Below are 11470 nucleotides of genomic sequence, written 5' to 3' on the forward strand. Positions count from 1 at the left end.
CTGCTCTGCCCGAGTCCTCAGGCACATCTGTTACTGTAAAAGACACTTGAGGCCCTGATACACACAGACTGCAAGTGTGCGACTTCATGATCAAGTTAAAATGTATTTTCTCTAACACTCTTGCTGTAATCGGGGCAACTTGTGAAAAAAGTTTTTGTTTTGTTTTCACCCTATAAAAGTCTCTGAATAAAATCACAAACCAGTGAGGATCACCCTTCTTAGTTTCTCCTCCTTAAAGGCGCTTCTCTAGATGTTTCCCTTGATTGTCAGTGTGGGCTCTCAGACACACAATCGGCTCCCGTGTCATGGCTACAATAGGCATGTTGTTCAAATGTCCACTGTCCACGATGAGTGTGCTGCAGGGTGGAACAGTCCCTCCTGGTGATCATGGCTCTAGTGTTATTCTAGATGAGGTGTGTGCGTGAAGGCTTGTTCGGTTTTGCACCAAGAGTAATGAACAGCAGGGGTAAAATAACGGTGGTTACGTCCTCCAGTCTCTCTTCATCTCTGTCTTATCTACACCAGCTCAGCAGCTCAGCATGACCTGTTTTACTGCGGGCTGAGTGTGTACCAACAGAAAACACAGCATGTAAACCTCTTGGAAAACAGTCAGCAACATTTTACTCTCAGACTCATGTTCTCTAAGCTGCACTCTGCTTTTTTATTTTCAGTTGAGGATCATCGTCAAAACACTTTTTATAAAAAGATCATAATGGCACAAGAGTTGTGTAAACCAAATACCTTAAACGATCTTTAAAGGGTCAGTTCAACCAAAACTAATAAAAAATCTCATTTAATTCTAGCATTACGTAGCGATGTGTATATATATATATATATAGATATATATATTTATATTTATTTTAGCCAGTTTTGAAATATCTGTGAGATTTCTGTCTCTATTCCAATACATCAAATGTGACTGGAAAACTACTTGTGCTCAGCGCTTTGACGAATTATATTAAAAATCAACCTGTGTCTTTCCAGACATTGTACATAATGTAAATACTTTCTTACTTAAGAATCAGTCCTTATTTAAACTGCTGGTAACTAGTCTGTGGATTATGAGGTGTATTTATATTAGTAGTTAGTTTCCTAGTGTAGCACCATGTCTCCCATAGACTTTATATAAAGATGTACAACATTACAGCTCCACAAAAGTAAAGCCAAAATGTCTTTATCACCCCCTGGTGGCCTGCTGCAGTAAGGGTCATAAATCCTGCCTGATCTATGTCAATGGATGGGACATGGACCAAATGAAAAGGTCAAAGTGCATGTCAAATATATTTTTCTCAAAGATGCTGTCTGTCCTTTTAGGTAGTTGTTATCACACTGATGTGTATTCAAGTGCTAATGTATCCAATTAGTTTGGTTTTGATTAGTTACTTGTAATCTTGACTTTGATCCACACCACGATCACTACAGCACAGACTCCGGCTTTACATCAGAAGCTCAAGATGGCAGCATCTGTATCCAGGATGTTTTGGCTTCATTTTTGCACAATGGAGGTTGAGTCGCATCTTTCATCTTTGTTTAAAGTCTATGGTCTCTCCCCCTGATAAATTGTAGTAACTTCACATGGGTCAACATCTATAGGTTCAAAATATAATACGTTTTAATTAGCTAATGTTGACGTTATAATTCAGAGCTGTGATCGCTAAATAATTTTATTTGACTTGTTTTGTTTGAAATCTCACAGATAGATTCAGTATTTCAAAGCTTGCACAATTACATTCCAAAAATGAAAATCTGCGTGGCTGGATAAGGTCTTTAAGCAAATAAGAGACTTGTTTTTTTTTGGTCGTTTTGGGTCAACCAATCCTTTAAGTATAAATACAGTTCTCTTTCACCACAATCTCTGTTCTTCAACAACAAATATTGACTGAATGAAGACGCACAGCACGTCTCCATTTGTCTCCTCACACAGCCACTCTGGGCAGACTCGTTTTGACACATAAAAAATAAGCTAACCTCAGAGATGGGATGGGACGGGGGAAAGGTGAAACCTGGTTTCTACTGTCATCAACACAGGCAGCGCTGGCTTTCAAAAGGCAGGGAGGGAGAAGCTCTGCAGCTTGGATGAACTGGCCGCTTGCGATTGAGACAGAGGAAAAAATCCTGCTGCAGGGCTTCGTTTACGACTCCAAGCTGTGATTTCTACATTTTCTGTGATATGTAAAAAGCAAAATAGCTCTGAGGATGCATGTACATAACGTAATCACCCCCCTGGTGTGTGTGTGAGTTAGTGTGAGGCAGTCTGGTGTGACAAAGCAGCAAGCCTGGACCTGACCCTGGGGCTCCATTATAGAAAACACACAAACACACTCGCATCGTGCCTGAAATCACATCATCCAGTATCATCTCAGTAGATATTCTAGTTGGTTATGTCTGTTATGAATGTACTTGTTCTTAACTCGAGGTTAAGGCCAAAACAACTTTTGATCTTTTTTTAAAACTTGTGTTGGTTTCGGTTCGATCATTTCTTTCTGGACCAGAGTAGCTACAGTACAGGTTTGTGTTACCTCCCAGCACCGGTGGCAGATTTTCATTGATACAAAGCTTCGCTCAGTTGTGCTGTGGCTGTAAAAGTAAATCCTGAACAACCAAACAGCTTAACAGCACCTGAAGAAGGCCGACATACTTTCTGGATCGTCAAAGGCAGCGGTGGGGAATTAAGGCAGCTGTCCCCTCAAGATTTAACACGCACTCGACTCTTACTTGTGCCATCGACAGTTTATAAAAAACGCGACCTGCTTATCGATCTCCATTTGTTTTTCGATCTTTGCATCTGATTATCTGTTGAGCTGTTTTGCTGCAGAAGTGGCCAACTGTGATAGGATTCAGCCAATCAGACGCCCTCAATGCTCTTATTTGGGTGGTATGACGACGAGCGGAGGCCCTCTCCTCGGCCTCCACATCAGAACCTGGGCGTCGTTGGCGTTGGGCCTCCCCATGGCGTTGAGAGGGATGGGCTCCATGCGGGTCAGCACCCGAGGCTGGTCCTGATGCACCCGGCCCACCAGTCTGGCCCTGGAGCCCAGGGGCAGCGTCGGATCCACCGTGATATCGACCCTCATCCTCCACTTGATGGTGTGGAGCAGGATCTTTTCCCTGGACGTGGTGTTCAGTGCCACCAGCCATGTGGTAAAGCTCTGGTCCCTTTTGATGTTAGTCAGTAAGGGCGTGTTAGATTCGCTGACCGGCACAGCCCAGGTGACGCTCGGGTAGAAATTGTCATTCATGCTGACGATGAAGCGGGACGGCTTGGAGGTGGGGCCCACTATGGTGACAGTCTCTGTTGTATTTCCGTACCAGGGGTAGCTCACGCCGTCTGAGTCACTGATGGCCCTCACCAGGCCCTCTCGCAGCTGAGGCAGCTCCCAGCTCGACCTGGAGCGAGACAGGAAGTATGAGACTGGAATCAAAGAGGATTCTGGGAAACTGTACTCTGCATTTAAATGATACGTCTGATTGCACATACTGAATCCACATTGTTGCACTGGGTGACTTGTTCCTTCAGTATGATGAACATGCACTGTGGTTTATTTTCAGTTGATTTCACACAGTCCTGGTGCCATAAATACACATTCGAGCCTCACATCTGCAGCTGGAAACACACTAATCCTGTTTGAGTAATGTGTGCTAAAAACCTACAGTGCTCGGCTGTTTCATGAAAATATTTTTATTTATTACTCATATGAATTGCATATTCTATGTTAGCACTGTGGCTCAGGAGGTGGAGCAGGTCATCCATTGACTAGAGGGTTGTTGGCTTTATCCTACTATAGAGTCTGCCGCCTGACGTGTCCTTGGGCCAGATACTGAACACTGAATTGTTGTGTGATAGAAAAGGTGCAGCATATAGTGGCGCTGTGTAGCTGAGTGAATGTTGCTTGTAATGAAAAGTACTTTAAGTGGTACATTTGGTACATTTATCATTCTTGTGATATTTAATGAGTTGGACCTGCAGATGATGGAATTTGCATATAAACATAGTGATGAAACTGAATTATTGAACTAGTTGATCCATATAAAAATATTTCAACTACTTTGGCAATGATAAAAAAATTATATTTTTATCAAGCAAAAATGTCATAAAATTATTTTCCCCAAATAATGATTTGGATACAAGGAAAATACAATGATTTCGTTCAGACTTTAAATTCTCATCCAGACACCAGCTTGCCATGAGTCTACAGCAGGCGCCTGTAAATGGTATCTGGTGGTTGTACCAGCGGATTATCATCATCTCTTTGTTGCACCCAACAGTTTGTGTCATCGTGTGCCCCCCTTACATCTATTTGGATGACACCCCACCCTATATAAGCCACCATCCTCGCAGCCTTACACCCACTCTCTATAAACCCAGCAGGATTAAACACCCCCTCATGTGTGCCCTCCAGATAATGTGGGGGTGTGGGGGAGGACATGCCTCTGTGGGCAACAAATTTGAGTGTGTGAGAGAGCAGCAACTGTTGTTTAGCTCCTCTAATAGCAGCTTTCCTATTTAGGTGCCAAAGTCACAGGAACAGAATCTGTCGGTGGGCGTTTGAGTGAAGGAGGCTGACGAGCACAGTTAACCTGCTGCGTGCACAAATGCTCCTCTTGTGCTGCTCAGCGTGTGATGCACGAATATGTTGTTGTGCACAAGCATCTTAAGCCCTGCACGCATGCATATCTATATGTGAGAGCACAGGGGTTCGATGAGGACGCAGGTGGCAAGAGGTGTGAAACTCACATGCCGACGTCTCCATAGGTGTTGTAGAACTCCATCTGGGTGCACGCCTGGATCCAGCCCACGACCCAGGTCTCGTTGCGCGGAATAGGGGGCATGACGACCCGCGCTGACGCCTTGAAGTAGGGCGTCTTGTAGCGGAGCACGATCGGCGAGTTCTCCTCGATGACAGTGGGGCAGTGGTCGATGGTGGCGGACAGGTCGTACACCACGATGTTCTCCCGCTTGAGGCGCGACTTGTTGCAGGCGATGCTCTGGATGCAGCCCATGTCTGTGCAGGTGAGGGAGACGGTGAGGAGCAGCCAGGTGAGCCGGACGGGCCCGGGGAAGAGCGCGGCTGACTGGGACTCGACCAGTATGAGGCTGTGCATGAGATGGGACTTGTTGTAAGGCAAAGGTGGGTGCTGTACCACACTATAGCCCCCCCTCAAAAAGAAAACAACAGAATCACAATAAAGCTCCAGTGGAGGGCAGGGGGATCCAGGTCGTGTCAGCTGCTGTGCATGTATGGGGACATGAAGCGGCTCCTGGGGGCCCCCGCTGACCCCGTGATCTGACCCCTCTCCAGAGAAACACCCTGCAGGGATTAGAACAGTGTCACAGAAAAAAATCCACAATCATTTATCTTCTCTGTTTCCGAACTGTGCCCTCTCCTCTGGGATCCGATCCGTCCGCTCCCTCTGACCCTCCTCTTCCTTCCCCGAGCTGTCATGTCACAGGAGCCGCCGGGGAGCTGATGGCGGACGACGGGGCGCTGGCGGGGGGACCCGGTGGTCGGGCAGCGAGGCTGGCGGGCACGGCTCTGTGCACGGGACGCTGCTGCTGCTGCCTGTAGCCGGGGTGTCACAGCCCGTCATTGCCTGGCGACGCGACGGGAGAGAAACCAGGTGAAAGAAACCGAACCTCCGAGCATCAGCGATGGTGGAGGGGGAAAAAACACACACACAGCTTCCTCCTGGAGAGTTGGACGAGACAGCTCTTCACGATCACAACCCAGAGATGAGGAGGTGTCAGTAAACATCCAACACAGGCGGAGGAAACAATGACATTAGAGGTAAAAACAACAGTCAGATGGAATCGTCATAGCAACCGAGCAGAGCAGCCTCCTCTGGTGGAGCTGCCCGGCGGACTGTCGCTGTTCAGACTGCGTGGTGCTGAAGAGGCTGAGCCGACCAATGAGCGGCGGAGGAACGCTGGAGGCGGAGGAGTGTCTGCTGCTGTGTCCTCCATGTTGGAATAATGCTTTGTAATCTTATAAACACACACAAGCAGCAGATAAGCCCCCTGATGCACAGTGTGAGGATTTATTCATATTTAAGACTCAACAGATCGCCTATGACGTCACTCTGGTCATTTCTGAAGTCACATGATCCATATGGTCTCCTCACAACATCACGTTATTGTGTTACAAAGTTTGATTATTCACTCTGTAATTAAATATGAGAGATGAGGACACTCTGTTGTACAGGAGGGCATGTGACATTGTGATACTCTTCAAAATAAAAGCAGCACCAACTGCATGTTAAGAAGGATGGATGGATGGAGGCTAGATAGATAGATAGATAGATAGATTGTAGGCAAATGTTGAATGTGTTTAAACATAAACACTTGAAATAAAAGTCCCTTTGTGTTAAGAGGGGATGAATGGATGGATGGATACGCAGATAGTTGGATAGGGTTTTTGAAGCTCTTTAAACTGCGTTAATATATGTATTTTTAGTTTTTTAAAAGTCCACTGTCACAACACTTCTAAAGCACACGTTTACTAACTGACAATGCGGCACAAATATAGGCCTGACAGCTGGGTGAATATATTACAATTATTTTAATATGAAGATGCAACCCACATCCTGGATTGCTTGCAAAACTGGATTTAGTATAAAAATAACTTTACAAGCATCACAATGCTTCACAACCTGGTGGAAATCAGTAAATCTCCTTCTCCCCAAATTCAATTAATTTGTATTTGTATTGTGCAAAATCATAACGAGACAACAGTATAGACAAACCCAACAGTTCCCACAATGAGCAAGCACCTTAACGACTGTGGAGATGAACTGGAAGAGACCTCTGGCCGAACCAGACTCAATGTGTTGTTGTTGTTGTTTTTTTTTACCAGTTATTATTGGACAAAACTGTGTCATTCCATTTCAGCAGCACCGTCACCAAATCCTTTAAATATAATGCATTAGTTCTACTGTTGGTTCATGACAAACCTTTATTTTGAAGTCCACTCCTGTACGCGGTTCTCTTGCATCATTTCCGGGATAGGCGGGGCCACATGCTGCTGATTCACAGACTGGAAGCAACGAATAGTTGATGAAGAAGCAGATCATGTCTCTGTTGTAGACTCTGAAACATCTTCAGCCTTCCGTCCCACAGGTCGTCATGGTAAGAGTTTGACTTTTCATTCAGCAGGAAACTTAACGAGGCTGAGAACTGACACATGTGCTAAAGTAAACAGGAAGCTAAGCTAATGCTAACCAGGCTGCTGTTTACAAGAGGAATAGTTTCATTTTTACTTATACCCTCTAACTTTAACGTTATTGTAAAATAAAAGAGACAAATACAAGTAAAGTTCCAGATTACTTACAGTTGATGAACTCTTATCAGAGCCTGTTATGTTAAGTTTAAAGGAAAGGTCGTTTTTAGATCAGATTCACTAATGAAAATGACACAAATCTAAATATTTAAAATGATAATAGAGGTATTTGTGTTAAGCTGTAACATAACCTGTCTACCTGAATAGATGTGAGATTCCTCTGTAAGACAATCCCTCTCCACTTGTTTAATGTTAATGTTCTTCAATGGCATTTCCTTTGTGTAGATCCCTACAGACTTTAAAAGCCTAATCCAGAGGTTTTATCATCTTCAGTCTGAGCGAGTGGAGACATATCGGCTCTTTGAGGAGTAAGTATAGATCCACTAATGAGGCAGTTGTTGTTACTGCATACAAGGATGTATGGGATTCACTTCCTCTGCACATTAACAGAGAAATCTATATGCCTCATATATATGTGCCTCACATGTTCCATCTCTTGTTGTTGTTTTGGCTGATGCTTGACCACCTGCCAGAGGACATGAGGCCTACTTGAGAACTGGGCCTCAGTACGACTTTGACCACTACAGGCAGCTGGTCCACGAGATAACGCAGGCCTTCCTTGGCATCTCCAAGGAAGTGCTGCAGATCAAGGGCAGGCTGCACCATGACTTTGACAGGGCCGACCTCTCTGAGCACATCGACAAGCTGCAGAGCAAAGAGAAGCAGAAACTGGAACTGGTAGGAAATGCTATTTGTTTGGGTCAATTTTTGGATGAGAAACAGACAGAGACGAAGAAAATGACTGATAAAATGTTACCTGATGGTACACCTTTGCTTTTTAACACTGGAGGTAATACACCCAGCAGAACTGTGATATTCAACATATAAACACAATTACCTATAAGAAACTCTGTACTGAAGCATTTCTAATAAATAAAATTTGAATTTAGTTAGTAGTAGTTTTACTGTATTATTAAGTGATGATATTGCTTTTTAACAATATTTCTTTTTTTACAATCATCTGTAATAATCGCGATAGAAATGTGTTTCAAACATCCTCTTTACCGACCATAACTAATGTTTCCTTTAAGTTTCTTTTTAAATAAATGTCATGTAACAGTATAAAAGTTAATTTTATTAATGTTTGATAGAGTTACTCTGTTTATACACAAGGGGGCAGAGTTCTTCTGCAGAACTTTTCATCAAGCTTCATGGCCCCTGCTAACTATTTCCTGCAAAAAATATACTAATGTGTTAATAAATAATGAATAAGGTTCTAAAGGGATCTAAGAACATTACACATATAGAAAATATACAAAGGTAAATGGCAAACCAAGATTCAAACAATAGCTAGACAACAAAACAGATTCCATTAAAAAGCCTTTAGAAAAGATCCAGTCCCCATCCTGGCCTCATCTGCTGTTATTAAACAGTTTCAGGATCAACTGCTGTATCTGCAATGAGAGTCTCTGAACCTCCTGCCTGTGGGTGTTATAGCTGCTACTCGGCATGTAGAACGTGGGATGGGTCAGTTATTATCCTGTTGGCTTGTCTTAGGGCAGCCTGTTTGTAAACAGACTTTAGGGATGTGTGCTGTTTAATGTTGTACCCCATAATTGTCCACACTGTCTGCATCACTCTGTCTCATTTGGGCTTAAAAATACTTAGCCAAGCTGCAGTGTCATATCTGATAAGGCTCTATAAAAAAATCCAGATACAAGAATTACACAATAGTCGATGTAGGAAGTGCAGTCATTGTTGTATTCTGCGACAACTATCCACGGGGCTGTTCCAGGTTAAGGAGATGAAAACATTATTTGTATGAGGCCGAGCTGTGAGATGGTGACATTGACGACCGCAGGCCCATGGTCACTGACTGGCTGCCCAGGGGTCAGACACCATCTCCTCTGTCTTTTTTTTAACATATTTTATTGGCATTTTAGAAATCATTACAAAATAATGGATCAACATGAATTATTCCATTAGCCCCTAACCCTCCATCTACTCTTCCCATTTATGATAACAATAAGAAAAAGAAAAAGAAAATTAAAATGCGTTGTGCAGTCTGACCCAGACAGTCATTCTGGTTGAGGGAGCTCAGATTCTTAAAGTTAGTGATAAGAGGCTGCCAGAACCCTGAATTTAGAAAATGTATTCCCAACTTCAAAACATTGCATTGCGTAGCCACAAAGCAGGTGATGGGAGTTCGTCCCTAATAGAAGTATTTTACAAGGGCTATTAATGAGGTAAATGATGTTTCCATGCTTTCTGTTACTGGTTCCAGTATTATTGAAATGACTATGAAATCAGACTTCCGGGGCTCCCCTGGTCTCGGACATGTAAAATAACATGGAGCCTGGGAACATCTGTGACAAGTGTCATATGTTAGCAAGTCAAGATGAGGTGGTTGTCCTCTCACCGTGTCACAAACCCTTTGTGTGAAAACAGATCACTGTCCTTTGTTAATAAAGCCAAGATGGCAGTCTCATCTGGGAATGTGAGGATGTGATTGTTATAACTTCACTTATTAGTATATTAAGTAGAAGGGACAGTTGAAGTGACACAACCCTGGGAGGCTCAAGGTTCCAGGTTCTCTCCATTGATTTGGTGCCATTTAATAATGAGAGGGTGGACATGAAGATCATTCAGCTTCTTAAATATTAGATGCAGTTTTACTGTATTAAATCCTCGACTTAAATCTACAGGTAAAAAACTCTGTCCTGAAGCAGCTTCTGCCACTCTCATGTTACAGACCTTGATAATGATTTCATGCAAATGGTTGAGTCATAAATGTTTGAAGTATTCAGAGGAAAACAGTGCATGATTGTTGTGATTGGAAACATTAGTCTTTTCTGCCGGCTGCACAGTAAACACTGTTTCTGTTTAGTTAGAATCAGACAGTTTCAAGTGGGTGACATGAAACCTGCGTGTGTGACGCTCATCATGGCTGCAGAGACGGTTTTACTGTGACTGGTGTGAAAAGGTTAACAGCTCTGGTGATTCCCCACATTCTTGAACAGTTAGCGTCTCATACATCTGGTGTTGATGTGTAGCACTTTTGTATAAAGTTTTACACTCCTTTATAGTATTAAATCAACTTCCTTTCTGCAAGTAACGTCATAAAGCTTCTATTATCCCAGAGTCCATCCTCTGTCTCCGCTCCGTCCTCCGCTGATGAATGGTTTGCATAAATCTTTTTCTGATGTGCCTCCTCAACAGACGGCCAAGCTGCAGCTGGCCAGGCAGCGGGCCCAGGATCACCCGGAGGACGAGGGCTGTCAAGAAAAGATTCAGGAGATCAAGCACGAGTAAGAGCAGCTATCGCCGCCCCTCAGTTTACTGTGTTAGGCTCCCCGCTGAACGTTTTCTCACTCACTTACAACCTGCTGGCGACGGCACATGAGCTTCTTGTGTGCCTGTAATTTAACAACCTGTCCTGTGTCACCCATTTCATTTGAGCTCACTGTCACAGAGGAACACAAATAAGTAATTAAACCACGCTTTGTGTTCTTCTCTCGTCCAGAATCATCAAGAACAAAGACGCTCTGAGTGAGATCATGCAGGATTTTAAGTATGACTCTGAGGAGTCTGATTGACAGGTGACTCCCCCTGGGACCTGCAGCCGCCCTCTCACTTCACCACACAGCGAGGCTGCGGGTCAGCTCGGCCCTGCTGCAACGTCCATCTTGTTCTCCTCAGCTGTAATTATCGACCACCCCCACCCCCCTCTGGCTCCACCCTGCTCTTTGCTGCAGTCTTATTCCACCTAGAGGGCTTTGCAGTGTGTGTGTGTGTGTGTGTTAATGCATGCCTCGGCAAAAAGATAAAAATGCTTAGGTTTCAGCGAAATTGATGAAATGTGTAAATAGTTAAAATAAAGTTCATCCATCTTTGTTTACTTGATACATTCTATTTTTTAAAAATAAAAACACTTGACAAGACATTTTCTCTGCTGTTCATTTAAAGACATTTCATACTCAGTATATAACTTAAAAATTCCATTGTTTAAATATACATTTATAAAATTTATATAGTATCAATATGTTTGTTCAGATACAGTATGTACAGTTTACAGGTACCAGGGCCGTCATTTACTGGGGTTTTAAAATCTGATCATTAATTCAGCCATTTATACATTTTAAAATAGAATAACACTGATTGTAAAGAAATGTCTTGATTTCTCGATTTGTGGTTTT

General features: G+C 43.3%; 2 protein-coding genes across 2 annotated transcripts; one reads left to right on the forward strand and one right to left on the reverse strand.

Annotated features, from left to right (window-relative positions):
* Positions 1-2722: 2722 nt before the first annotated feature.
* fam78bb (family with sequence similarity 78 member Bb) lies at positions 2723-5349 on the reverse strand. Its single transcript, XM_069522210.1, has 2 exons — positions 4736-5349; positions 2723-3387 (listed from the first exon to the last, which is right to left on the reverse strand). Exons 1-2 carry the CDS (start codon positions 5101-5103, stop codon positions 2865-2867), a joined length of 891 nt encoding a protein of 296 aa, XP_069378311.1. The 5' UTR covers positions 5104-5349; the 3' UTR covers positions 2723-2864.
* Positions 5350-6979: 1630 nt separating this feature from the next.
* Positions 6980-11215, forward strand: rex1bd (required for excision 1-B domain containing). Its single transcript, XM_020080721.2, has 5 exons — positions 6980-7123; positions 7560-7642; positions 7808-8012; positions 10494-10582; positions 10798-11215. The coding sequence occupies exons 1-5, from the start codon at positions 7121-7123 to the stop codon at positions 10868-10870; spliced, it is 453 nt and encodes a 150-aa protein (XP_019936280.1). The 5' UTR covers positions 6980-7120; the 3' UTR covers positions 10871-11215.
* The last annotated feature ends 255 nt before the right edge of the window (positions 11216-11470 follow it).

The sequence above is a fragment of the Paralichthys olivaceus genome, chromosome 3 (assembly GCF_024713975.1).
Source record: "Paralichthys olivaceus isolate ysfri-2021 chromosome 3, ASM2471397v2, whole genome shotgun sequence".
Taxonomy (NCBI): Eukaryota; Metazoa; Chordata; class Actinopteri; order Pleuronectiformes; family Paralichthyidae; genus Paralichthys; species Paralichthys olivaceus.

What these genes read in the sequence shown, in the direction of transcription:
- fam78bb (XM_069522210.1), bottom strand. Translation starts at nt 5,103, where the DNA reads ATGCACAGCCTCATACTGGTCGAGTCCCAGTCAGCCGCGCTCTTCCCC. An exon ending in ACCTATGGAGACGTCGGCAT is followed by an intron (nt 3,388 to 4,735) that starts GTGAGTTTCACA and finishes GTCTCGCTCCAG; the next exon opens with GTCGAGCTGGGAGCTGCCTC.
- rex1bd (XM_020080721.2), top strand. An exon ending in ACATATCGGCTCTTTGAGGA is followed by an intron (nt 7,643 to 7,807) that starts GTAAGTATAGAT and finishes ACCACCTGCCAG; the next exon opens with AGGACATGAGGCCTACTTGA. An exon ending in AGAAGCAGAAACTGGAACTG is followed by an intron (nt 8,013 to 10,493) that starts GTAGGAAATGCT and finishes CCTCCTCAACAG; the next exon opens with ACGGCCAAGCTGCAGCTGGC.